This window comes from Microtus pennsylvanicus, chromosome 10, assembly GCF_037038515.1.
Source record: "Microtus pennsylvanicus isolate mMicPen1 chromosome 10, mMicPen1.hap1, whole genome shotgun sequence".
Lineage (NCBI taxonomy): Eukaryota > Metazoa > Chordata > Mammalia > Rodentia > Cricetidae > Microtus > Microtus pennsylvanicus.
In genome coordinates, this window is record NC_134588.1 from 31,181,308 (window position 1) to 31,193,886 (window position 12,579).

At 51.7% G+C, this 12,579-nt stretch overlaps 2 protein-coding genes across 2 annotated transcripts in view; both read left to right on the plus strand.

Annotated features, from left to right (window-relative positions):
* Nucleotides 1–264: 264 nt before the first annotated feature.
* Ascl5 (achaete-scute family bHLH transcription factor 5) lies at nt 265–837 on the plus strand. The gene has a single exon (XM_075987421.1). It carries the CDS (start codon nt 265–267, stop codon nt 835–837), a length of 573 nt encoding a protein of 190 aa, XP_075843536.1.
* Nucleotides 838–2,462: 1,625 nt separating this feature from the next.
* Nucleotides 2,463–12,579, plus strand: part of Cacna1s (calcium voltage-gated channel subunit alpha1 S) — a 64,624-nt gene continuing 54,507 nt past the window's right edge. The window contains exons 1-2 of the mRNA XM_075988086.1: nt 2,463–2,735; nt 4,185–4,290. Of these exons, the coding sequence (XP_075844201.1) occupies nt 2,584–2,735; nt 4,185–4,290 (258 nt within the window). The 5' untranslated portion in view covers nt 2,463–2,583. The remainder of the gene's footprint in view (nt 2,736–4,184; nt 4,291–12,579) is intronic.

Consider the following 12,579-nt stretch of genomic DNA (forward strand, 5'->3'; position numbering starts at 1 on the left):
CCTCAGATTACTCAATACATGGCACCGCAAGCAAGATGGCAGCAGGTACCTGCTGAGCCTCCACAAGGCGCCGCGCTTGTCCAGAGCTATGACTCACTTTAAGAAGTCCATGCCAACCCAAAAGAGCAAAATGAAGCCTTAGCAACTCGCCGACACCCCAGAGCTGCTAGCGATGTGACTAGTCGCCGTAGTCAGGACCACACAGAGCCCAAACGGAAGTCATTCGGTGAGGGCTTCACTCTGGGTCCAGCTCCACTGGACGCAATGAACAGTAACTTCTGTCGGGCCCTTGTGGACTGCGGGGCTCCCAGCGGCATGCAGTTGGGTGTCGTGGCCCCTGCAGGACAGACGCCGCTGGCAGCCACCGAGCCCCTGGGCAACGTGCCCTTCTTACTGTACCCGGGCCACGCCGAGCCGCCTTACTACGACGCCTACGCTGGGGTGTTCCCCTACGTGCCCTTCCCAGGCGCCTTTGGGGTCTACGACTACCCGTTCGAGCCCGCCTTCATCCAGAAGCGCAATGAACGTGAGCGGCAGCGCGTAAAGTGCGTGAATGAGGGCTACGCGCGCCTCCGCGGCCACCTCCCCGGAGCCCTGGCGGAGAAGCGGCTCAGCAAGGTGGAGACCCTGCGCGCCGCCATCCGTTACATCAAATACCTGCAGGAGCTGCTGAGAGCCGCCCCCGATGGCGGCGATCCACCGGCTGCCACCTCCCCGCCACCCGTCCGCACCGGCCAGGGCAACTCGCCGCAGCCCCCCTTCCGGGTGACGGAGTCCAGTGGGTCCTCCCCCTTCTCCCCCTCGCCTTTCTTGGAGTCGGAGGAACCCAGTCTTTGATCAGGCCAGAGGCCTCGACTTGTCCCTCTAGGAATCAGTATGGGGGTTTCTGGGTCATCTGTGCCGGGCAGGATAGTGATGTTCAAGGTCTGAGCTCCCATCTCCACCCACTTGGGCCAAATGTGCAGGCCCCGAGTAGAAACCGCGAGATGCGGATCCTTAGAGGTGGTGAGTGCAGTGAGGAGCGGAATCCAGGACAGCTCCCGGACCTGATTGCTGCTTGGCCTCTGCATGACTCTGTTGTCCCCCTACAGCAGCAAGTCGCCTGAAAGCCAGCCGCACTTTGACTACTATGTGTCATGCCTGAGTCTTCCACAAGATGGCCTCAGATACTAGCGGGGAGCTTGATAGTCTCTAGATAGAAGGAATTCCAGAGGGAGGGAGGCAGGGCAGCTGTTTGAATTCAGCACCCTGGAACTGACAGACTTGAGAGAAGGGTGTGTGTGTGTGTGTGTGTGTGTGTGTGTGTGTGTGTGTGTGTGTGTGTGTGTGTGTGTGTGTGTGTGTGTGTGTGTGTGTGTGTGTGTGTGTGTGTGTGTGTGTGTGTGTGTGTGTCGCGCACTTCTGTCGCTGGTGCTAGTTGACTTTCTTTTTTTTTTTTTCCCTCCCCCTCCTCCCATTCTTCTCCCCCTCCTCCCACCCCTCTCCCCTTCCCCCCACTTTTCTCCCCCTCCCTCTCCAGTCCAAAGAGCAGTCAGGGTTCCCTGCCCTGTGGTAAGTCCTAGGTCCTCTTGACAACAAGTGATCACCTCCCCTCTCCCACCTTTCCGCATAGTCTTCTGGTCTATTCCCAGGTTAAGAACTTTCATCCCTCCCCAGCCCCCAAGACTTGTAAGCTTCTAGGGTCCGTTGACACTGTGTTTACATCAAGGACTAAAATAAAGGGACTGTTGAGTTTTGTGATTCCTGAATTATTGTCTCTGCCCACCCTCCACCTTGTTGGTCTTCTCCATTTGATTCCCCCACCCAGAATACTTGCTGCAAAGGTGTGCTGGGTAGTTGCTAGCTCACGCAATCAACTAATATTTCCAGACAGCTTAATGAATGCTGAGACTTCGTGCTAGGGGGTCAGGGCTCCAGAGAGAAAGCACACAGACCTCGTATAATGAGGGACATGAGGGGCGGGGGCCATGTGAGAGCCGTGCACATTCAACGTTGCCTGGGAGGCTTTCACTTCAGTGGGCTCCATTTCTGACAGGAGAAGGCATGGTGGTCCTGGACTCATCCTGACGGATACTGCGACTGTAACGGATGGAGATATGCTGAGCTAGGCTACCACCCAGCACCTTCTCCGGATAGAGCCATGGAGCTGGGTGGGGAGGAATTTAATCTCTGCATGAGGGACCTGTCTGATTTGTGACTCCACCCACAGGCTCCTCTTCCTGAACCCCATTGCCCAGCTCCAAAGATTTTCTATCTCCCACTGCCCCTGCCCCATCTCAGGCCTGCGGGTAAGTCACCCCTTTATACCCAGTCCTTGCCCTCCTTGGGGGAAGTTTGAGATGTCACTGGCTGGACTAGAAGGAATGACAGCTGCCTGGCCTCAGGAGTTTGGGCTGGGCAGCACGGGCTAATTTTACTCACTGGGAGCAGAGAGAGTAATCCTCCCACCCCCACTCCCGCCCTGATTGCCTCAGCAGGACAGGCTCAGTCAGGCCCAGTCCCCAAGGTGGGGGCATTGGGGACACAGGGAGGAGAGGGCCGTGGACTGGGGGAACAAGGGAAAGGAGGGGTGCCAGGGAAGCCATGGAGCCTTCCTCACAACAAGATGAGGGCATGAAGAAGAAACAGCCCAAGAAACCTGTTCCTGAGATCTTACCGAGGCCTCCCAGGGCCTTGTTCTGCTTGACTCTCCAGAACCCTCTAAGGAAGGCCTGCATCAGCATCGTGGAGTGGAAGTATCCTTTTTAGTACCCACGGAAGTGGGGGTGGGGAGGGAGTGGGAGGCAGGGGAAGGGTATGGGGTTGTCACAGACTTTAGATGCTTAGCACCCGCGTGGCTGGGCTTTTGAAAGGGGGTTAACCCGTTACCTCAGACTGGCACAAGGAATAAGGCAAGAAGGAAGGTCTCCACCACAATGGAAAGAGGAGCTTCCTGGGTCATAGGTGACAGCCAGAGAGAGCAACTGATCATCGTGGGAAGGGCCTATGCTCATGGGAGCTATTTCTAAGTGTGTCCAAGTCTCTATCATCAAGGGGGTAGCACTCAAGGTTTTGAATAAGAAGATGAAAGAGGTAGAAGCTCCTGAGGACATCCTCCATGGGGGGGGGGGGGCAGGAGAGAGTGACAGTCCAGGGATGATTTCCACTGACTCAGGTCTCAGTCACAAATGGAGCTGGTGAAACAGTCGAAGGAAGGCCTACTTAGTGGTTCCTGGATTCTGGCAAGCACATTTGGGTGTTTTCACCCAGAAGCAGTGCCCTGAGACAGGGCCTGGATATCTCCCTGGGTTTGCACAAGTTCTGGAAGAAGAATGATGAGAATATCTGGGTTATTTGGGGAAAGGAGGGGCTGCCGAGAGGAGGCCTATGCTGAGCGGGTTCTGAGAGTCGGGAATATCTGAAATATTTTTGACATACTCTGCAAGAGTAGGATGCCATCAGCTGTTCCTGTGGGAAATGGAGAATGAGGAATAACTGCTAGGGTGAGGGAGATATGGAGACACGGAGAGGGAGAGACAGCCGGACTGGGGTCAGGCCTCACTCCCGTAACTGCACTGTGTCAGACAGTGTCACCTCCAGACCCCTCCCTCCTTGCCTGTCTCCCGTGAGAGCACAGCTTCCCCTGGCAGGCTCTCCCTTTTCTCCATTCTGTACTCCGCCGAGCCCACTCCACCCATAGATCCATTCTGTGCCATCCCCATCCCCTGTCTCTACACTGAAATTGCTGGGAAGCGAATGGGATTCTCACCCAAAACTATCTACATCGCACGCCTATGCTCTCCGCCCCAAACGATACACCAAGGATGCTGTCTCGATTTGCCTCCCTCACACCTAGAAAGACGGGATTCTGGAGCATTCCTTTGAAAACGGCTGCTGGGGGCAGGGATGTATCTGGGAAGGGGATGTGGGAGTGCAAGCCCACACACAAGAAAGAGTGTGTGTACAACGCTTTGAAAACCCAGCTTTCCTCACCATTTTCCATCTTTTCCAGTCCTATTGGAGATACATCAACCCCAGGCCTCCCTGGCCATTTTGGGAGATAAGCCCCCACAAACCATTGTGTGGCCTGACTATCTCTTAGCAGTACAGTAATAAATTTGTAGACTGGCCTTCAGCAGGCTCTTCTCCTCAGCCCTACACATCCCACTGACGACTCGGTGAGCTCTCCTTAACCCTGGTGCCAGACCCTTCGAGACCATCATCTTGCTCACCATCTTTGCCAACTGTGTGGCCCTGGCAGTGTACCTACCCATGCCTGAAGATGACAACAACACTCTGAACCTTGGCTTGGTAAGGAAGCCTTCCCTTCCTTCCTCTCGCATTCCTCAGCCCCAGGCTGGGAGTCACCCTAGGGGCTGGGAGTCACCCTAGGGGCTGGGAGTCAGTCACCCTAGGGGCTGGGAGTCACCCTAGGGGCTGGGAGTCACCCTAGGGGCTAGGAGTCACCCTAGGGGCTGGGAGTCACCCTAGGGGCTGGGAGTCACCCTAGGGGCTAGGAGTCACCCTAGGGGCTGGGAGTCACCCTAGGGGCTGGGAGTCACCCTAGGGGCTAGGAGTCACCCTAGGGGTTGGGAGTCACCCTAGGGGCTGGGAATCAGTCACCCTAGGGGCTGGGAGTCACCCTAGGGGTTGGGAGTCACCCTAGGGGTTGGGAGTCACCCTAGGCTTTGCTCTGGGGGAGGATGCTGGGGCCTTGGCTTCCTGACAACACAGACCAATGTCCTCACACTGCCATGCTCCTCAGTGGCCCTGCAGCTTTACCAGACTGAACCTGTTCAGCTCAGTTCCACAATATCCATCAGTCAGTTATCACCGCGCCAAGCACCCAACAGGCCAAACTCACAGACCTTTCCCAAGAACTCCCCAAAGTAGTAGCAGTTGACAGATGTGGAAGCTGGGCCACAGCAGTGTGAGCCAGGGATGCTGAACACTTCCCTCCTCCCCTGGATAGACTCCTGAGTGCTGCTCCCGCTGAGCTCACCTACTGGGGGTATGTGATATAGAAATCTGCAGAAAGGGCTCTGCGGACCTGAGGTGTCACTCTCTCCTACCCTGTCACCAGCAACACAGCAAGTTCTGCACTGAGTAGTTTTCATTGTTGAATTATTGAATCTCCACAGCAATCTCCACGATATAATATTAGATTCTCTGAAAATTAATTACTGAATAAATACAACAAAACCTACCCTTGATAACCCAAAGAATTGGAATTTAGGTACATCATGTAGGATTGCCCCCATATAAGCTTCCTTTTTAAAAAAGATTTATTTATTTATTATGCATACAATGTTCTGTTAACATATATACACCAGAAGAGGGCACCAGATCTCATTATAGATGGTGTGAGCCACCATGTGGTTGCTGGGAATTGAACTCAGGACTTCTGGAAGAGCAGCTAGTGCTCTTAACCTCTGAGCCATCTCTCCAGCCCCCCATATAAGCTTCTAATAGACACCGTGGTCTTTCTGACTTTGGAACTTGTTCTTATCTTTATTTTTTAAAATATTTTTATTTTCAAATTAAAAAAATTATTTTCAAATTATGTGTATGCATGTGTGATATGTGGGCATTTACAATGTCCTCAGAGGCCAGAAGATGAAATTGGATCCCCTGGAACCAGAGTTAGTTATGAACTGGGTGCTGGGAACTGAACTCAGGTCCCCTGCAAGAGCAGTACTTACTTTAAATCACGGAGCCATCTCTCCAGCCCCTTCTATTGACTGTCTCCCCAAGGTCGTAAACAGAATGAAGACTTCTAGAGAAGTCCATTTCTAGAGAAACAAAGAACAGCCTGGGGATGGTACTCAATGATGGGATACTTGCTTAGCATCCAGAAGACCTAGGGTTCTACTCTGGTACCACAAAAACTAACCAACAGGACAGGACAATGGAATTCCATTCTCCAGGGCTTTCCCCTGTCCTGGAACCATGGGGCTTGGAGACGGGAGGCCCATCTGTATGCATCCAGAGCCAGAAAGAAAAGGGTGTATCTCTGCCTCTCCTCAGGCTGGTTTCCATGGTAATCTATTCTGAACTGGGGAGAAGTTGGGTGCTAAATGTATGCTTGCTGGGAATGGAAATAACTGAGTTCCTAGAACGAAGCAAGAGTGGTTGCAAATGAGGGCAGGGCCAGTGTGGCCTCTGCTACCAGGGAAGCTGCTGTGTGCAGCCAGGGCCTTCTACAAGAGAAGCTCAATTATCCACGTCCATGGATTTAGGGAGAGTTCTTGGTCCACCCCAAGAACTTCGTGATTTGGTTTCAGGTGCACTCTACAATGACGAATGCTTTTGGTGCTGTGTGCTTGTGATCCTCCCACTGGGAAGGTGGAGATGCCAGGATCCCCATGGCTCACTGGTCAGCCATCCTAGCTGAATCAGTGAGCTTTAGTTCCTAGTGAGAGGCTCTGTCACAAAACAACAAGGTGGCCAGCTCCTGGGGAATGATACCCTAGGTTGTCCTCTGGTCACTAAATGCATGTACACACATGTACACATGCACCTGCACACACATGAGCATGTGTACATACTCACATGGACACACACACACACACACGAAGCTAACTGTTTTTTTGGTTTTTTTTTGTTTTTTACAAACTACTGCCTTCTTTTAAGACATTAAGCCACACCTTAGGGATTGGGCGATCTCCCATCTTCCCAGATAGCCCTAGTCCTGTGGTGTTTCCCTTTGGTCTGTGGGCTGGAACTGCAGCTCTTCAGGCAAGTCTAGAGCTCAGAGACACACCATAGTAAGTTTGCTGGACTGCAGCAAGCTGGCCAGCATCACCTGGCAAGTCACCACACCACCTGGGAATAACTCTAATCTGAACCCTCTATTATGAACTCCAAAGAGATTAGGCCATACCCAAAGTCAAAGGCAGCTTCTGTCTGAGGCCCCCTTACCACCACTTGTCCCTAACACCCAGAAGAGGACAAGGAGAGGGGACAGAGCAGATTAGGCATTTATCTCTCTCCCTTATTATTTTGACTACTTGGAAGCCTACAGAAAATTGATAAGATTCCAGTTGTCTATAACAATACTTAGCTTTTAAAAAGGGAAAGTCTAGGATGAAATATGAATTAACTTTCTTGTTCATTTCATGAATTTATATTTAGTACCTATAATAGGCCTGGAAAAACTCCAGAGATGTCATTGTGAACCAAGAGGACAGTTCCCATCTTCACAGAGCTCAATTAATTTAGTCAATTAAACAAATAATTACAATGTAACCAGTTAAATATGTGCTTTAAAATGAAATTAGGGTCATGTGAGGTCTGAAAAAGAGAATCTAAACTAGTCTTGGGGTCAAAGAGGCTCCCCAAAAGATAGAATATTTAACCCAACGCCTGGAGGATGTGGGCGGGGCCAGCTTTGTGGCTATGTATCTGTTCAGAGATCCATTCCCGCTTAGAATGAATGCTTTTGGCCATGGCACTGAAGTTTTAACTTCACCTTGGAATTTACGTTTTGAAAGTAGAGTTCGCTGGGAGAGTGACCCATACTCTGGGAGCTTGGAGATTCAACTCCCACACTCTCTCAAATTCTGCTACCTTCTGACTCAAAACACAGGCTTAGAATCCTCCCTCCCTGGGGTCCTGAGCCCCCTGGGAGTGGGGAAGGCCTGATTAGAACCCAAATCCTTATATGTCTCAGAGGTGGGCATGATTGTGGATGTCCCTACCTTGGGCTGGCCGTGCCGTAGCCCATGCTATGAGCTGCTCTGCAGGGCTGAAGTCTAAGGCCCACCCCATCTAGGGACACCGTGTCTCCTGGAGTGGAGGTCTAAAGGCCCTCATGTTTTGTCAGTTCACCATGGTTCGCAATAGCAGGTTTGTGTGATGGGGAAGTGCCTGGCTCCCCTTCTTCATATTTGGCTTGACCACAGGATGGTAAATGTTGGGAGGAGAGGATGTGGAAGAGAGATTAGCAGGCGTTTGCAAAGGTCTAACCTTACCCATACAATAGTCAATTGGCAGTTAATGCTATGGCAGTTTGAGAAAGATGATGTGGAAAAAGCAATTTTGTTTGTTTGTTTGTTTGTTTTGGCACCTTTATGAGCAGAGATTTCTACTTTTTGAATAAGATACCTTCCATTTTCATATGAATGGAGTCCTTCCCATCCCTGAGTGATGCAGCCAGTGCTTGGTGAAGGGTGGGTTGAGGGTATGCCTTCATAGTGCTATGGGAAGGGCTCAGCAGAAAGGGGGTTTGGGTTGGAGCTACATGAGCAAAGGGTAGCATTTTTTAAAATTCATTTATCTTTATTTCATGCACATTAGTATTTTGTCTGCATTTATGTGTGGGATCCCCTGGAACTGGAATTACATACAGTTGTAAGTTGTCTTGTGAGTGCTGGGAATTGAACCCAGGTCCTCTGGAAGAGCAGCCAGTGCTCTTAACCACTGAGCCATCTCTCCAGTCCATCAAGTAGCATTTTACAAAGCTTTTCAGGCCACCACATGAGACATGGACTGGGGTGAAGTGGGAGCTAGGAAAGGTACACAGAGTTGTCCCACTGGAGACGAATAATAGAGTGACCTTGAGAAAGGTTAACAAAGTGGGCTGGATGGGACTTGGTGACTAACTGAAAGAGGGTTTAGAGACAGAGCTTAGAGAAAACCAGAATGTCACTGAGATTTCAGTGTCACTCAGCAAGACAGCTTGGGGAGTAAAATAAGTTCAGACTCAGCCATGTGCACACCCTGGACAGCTGGTTCTGCAGGCTTGAGTATTTGGTAACAGAGCTCTCTTGCTGTGGCGTGTGCTAGACCAGCTAGGATGTGGGGCAGGCAAAGGTGGCTTCCTGCCCGTGCCTTGTACAAGCCACGTATGAGAACTGGACCCATGACAATGACTGGGTGCCCTAGCACTTGTCTGAGGGCATGGGCTGCCCCCTCCAAATCCCTCTAGCATTCCATGGGAGCATCAGATCCGTATTTGGGTCTGGGGTACCCTTCTGGTTCTGCCTGTTCTACGTCAGCAGGGAAGCCATGGGTCCTCTCTGAACAGAAGAAGAAACTGAGGCCCAAATAGGGCAAGGAGTTATGACAGTACACAGTAGTAGCAATGCAAAGTGTAGCAAGATGAGGACCAGACTCTTAGTACCGCCTTATGACCCAGTGGTGGATGGGGGTGTGGGCTCTAAAATCAGCCACACTGGAGCGGTGCTGTAACATGGTGGTTAGGGCAATGAATCTGGACCAGAATGGATGATCTTGAGTCCTAGCCCCTTCATGGAGATGTGCTCTTGGACCTGTGTAGTCTCCATGTTCCCTCAGCATCCTTGTTTGTGGTGAGATAACCTGGTATACTTGCGAGAGGTTTCTGTGTGAATGAGGGTCTGCTAGGCTATTGTGCCTTGTACTTTGACCTTAGGAGCTTCATGTTGAGTGTCCCCCTGTTCTTCAGAGTGGGTGACCCAGCCAGGCAGCCCTTGGCCACTAGATCTCAAGGTTGTTCTAGAATCCAAGGATATAGTCCTCATTAGTTGTGCTAAATGATTATGTCAGATCAAAGAAAATCCATCCCTTGTTGGAGAACTGTAGTTGAGGGATAATGTTTGATCAGCATGGGTCAGTCCTAAGTTTGAGCCCCAGTAATGGGGGAAAAATCCCTCTTCACCCAAGCTGCCCTCTGTCCTTGCTCTCTTTGGCCTCTCATCTCTCTTTGAGTCCCCAGTGTGTCTGACCAGCCTTCCTAGTTCCCTATCATCACCATGGGCAAAAGCAACACTGAGTGTTTGCCGAGAGCTCACACTCTACCCAATACGATTCAGCACAAAGAGGCCAAACCACTACCTGGCCCAACTGGCTCACAGACAGGTCTGTGCCCTTTGCAAACCATTCAGCATGGGGGAGAGAGACAGGGGAGGAAGCAATAGAGCTGCTTACTGTAATCCTACTTCTCCTGACTCCGGGAGCTGCTGCTCAGGCTAGAAAAGATGCTCAGAGTGTCCACTCTACCCTCAGGACTGACTTGCCCAGGAGAGAAGCCTGGCTGTGGCTTCGCACAGGTGGAGGTAGCAGACTGTGGCTGATGCCCAGCCAATGGAGGCTGAGAGAGAGACCCCAAAGTGATCCCATTGTCAGAGAAGTAAGAAGATGGGCAAACACATCCACCTGCAGCTGGGAAGCAAGACTGGAGCCCATGGCCTGCCTCCCAGTCCAGCCCCAGACTCTCTTGTCCTCCCAAAAATGCGTGCTTCGAAAGGGGTCAGTTCCTGGGCTGACTTCAATTGAATTCAAAGGGACTTTTGGGAGGGCAACCACTCTAGTCTTGGCTGACCTTAGGGGACCCATGAGAATCTCAGGGATGATCAGCATCCCTAATTGAGGATTAGAAACAGATTTCTTTGGCTATAATCTCTTCTTTTGCCCTCAAATCGTGACTTTCAGTACAGGAGGAACACATGACAACAGTTAACCCAGCCCACAAGACAGCAAGCAGGGAGTGAGGCAGGTTCACAGAGCACTGGAGGAAGAGTTTAGTGACCGTGGAAAAAGGCTACAGCAGGCTAGTGGGGTGTGCGCTGCCTACCAGGAAGAAAACTTAGCTCAGAGGCTGTTTCTCCCCTGGGAAGAGCCCATCTCTGCGGGACCCAATAGTGAGAATGAAGCACAGAGAGCCCCTCAATGCAGTGGTCTCCAAAGGAGGGACAGAAGGAGGACTTCTACCCATCAAGGGACATTTGCAATGTCTAGACTCATGGAGTGGGAGCAGGGCTGTAGGTACTAGTGCAGGACAATTGGAATTGCCTAGCCCCAGGGTCAGTTAGGATTGACATTGACAGACCCTGCCTTAGACAGTTAAATAACTTTTAAAATATTCTGTTGTGAGGTTGGCAAGGTGGCTCAGTGGGTAAGGATGTCTGCTGCCAAGCCTGATGACCCGAGTGAGAGTTGCCAGGACCCACATGGTGAAAGGAGAGAACCAGTTCCTACCGGTTATCCTCTGACCTCCACACTCAAACAATGGCACACTTACCCTCCTCCAGCAAACAAACAAATGTCAACAAAATCATAATCAAATTACATCCTGACATTGCAAGAGTTCTGGCAGCCTGCTCCCAAGCTCTAGATGACTTTTCCTAACAGTCATAGGAGGCATGGCCTGCTGCGTGGGCCGCTGTGAGCTGCTCCCCAGACTGCCGCCCATCCAGCCCCTCCTTGGCTCCAGAGCAGCCAGCCCTAAGCCATCATAGGACACTCCAGGCCTCTGACACATTCCTGGGGTTCAGGTTCCCTCCCAGTGTCCTCCACAAGGCTGGAGGCTAAGCCTCTGGCAGCCAGGGCATTTGTCTTTTTATAGGGTCCAGAACGTCCTGCTGACGCCTGCGGACAGTGGCCCACTCTGCCTCACCATCTGGGGAAGCTGGGCCTTCGGCAGGGCCCCACTCTGGCCTTGCTTTCAGAGCATAGCAGATCAGAGGACCTATGAGCTGCCCGACTGGGTCACCCACTCTGAGGAACAGAGGGACCCTCGATGTGAAGCTCCTAATGTTGATGCACAAGAGTGCTCCCAAAAAGGATCTGGGAAAATACAACCAATTCCTGGCTTTTGCTCCACCCCAGAGCTTGCCCTGGGTTCAACTCCCTTTCCAGACATTCTGTTTGAATCAGTCCCCTGACCCATGAACCAAATGGGACTGAACAACAAAAGCCTGCAGAGTCCTTGGTATGTGCCACACCCTGCAGCCTTTCAGGGGACACTAGGGGTAAGGCCAGGAGCATTCCTCCCTGAACTCAGTCTCCGCTGTCCCACCTGTGAGCAGGGGCCAGCACTTCCCCTTTTAGAACTGCTAGCCCTCTGTGAAGTGACCTCACATACAACCCGGTGCGTAGCTGTGACACAACAAAAGTTCATTTTTTTTGTTTCCTGCTCTTCCAGCACCGATGGCCCACAGCCAAAGTCATACTGTGTCCAGGACTGCAGGGGCAGGGTGGGGTTGTGATCAGGGTCCAGCAAATGCCTGTGGATGCCTCTCCCTCTCCAGTGTGGACTGCTGGTTGAGACTGTGGAGTTTTGACTTAGACGCTCTACACATGTACTTCAGTTCTGCTGCTGGGCTGTGTGCTTCTAGAAAGTTGTTCACTCCCCTCTGTGCATTGATTTACTTCTCCCTAAAGTGGGCGCGGAAGTGCTTAGTGGGCAGGGGTTCATGTGTGTGGCTAGAACAGGTCCTGGCAGGTAAGTGGATGCTTAATAAGGCTTAGTTGTTATGCTCGTTATCCCCCAAGACAGATCTGTCCCCAGTCCTCCTAGATGAGGCCTTCCGCTTTCCCTACCTCCTCTCCTGCCATTCAGCCTGTCTACCAACACGTCTGCACACTTGGCCTGAAAAAGCTAGCATAGAGGCGCAGCGGGACGAAGACGCCTTCCCCAACCACCCGGAGACGTAGGGTGACGTGAGGCATCCATCAGACCATGTTCATTTGATCAGGGGTAGAGCACACTAAATATAGCAGCTTTGCTCACTCCTCAACTGGGCATTCTCCAAACCCTCCAGAATGAAGTGTCAGGGAGATTCCAGGCCCAGAGAGCGGACAGGGGCTGAGCAGCAGCCCAGCTCACCAGAGGAGTGT

What these genes read in the sequence shown, in the direction of transcription:
- Ascl5 (XM_075987421.1), top strand. Translation starts at nt 265, where the DNA reads ATGAACAGTAACTTCTGTCGGGCCCTTGTGGACTGCGGGGCTCCCAGC.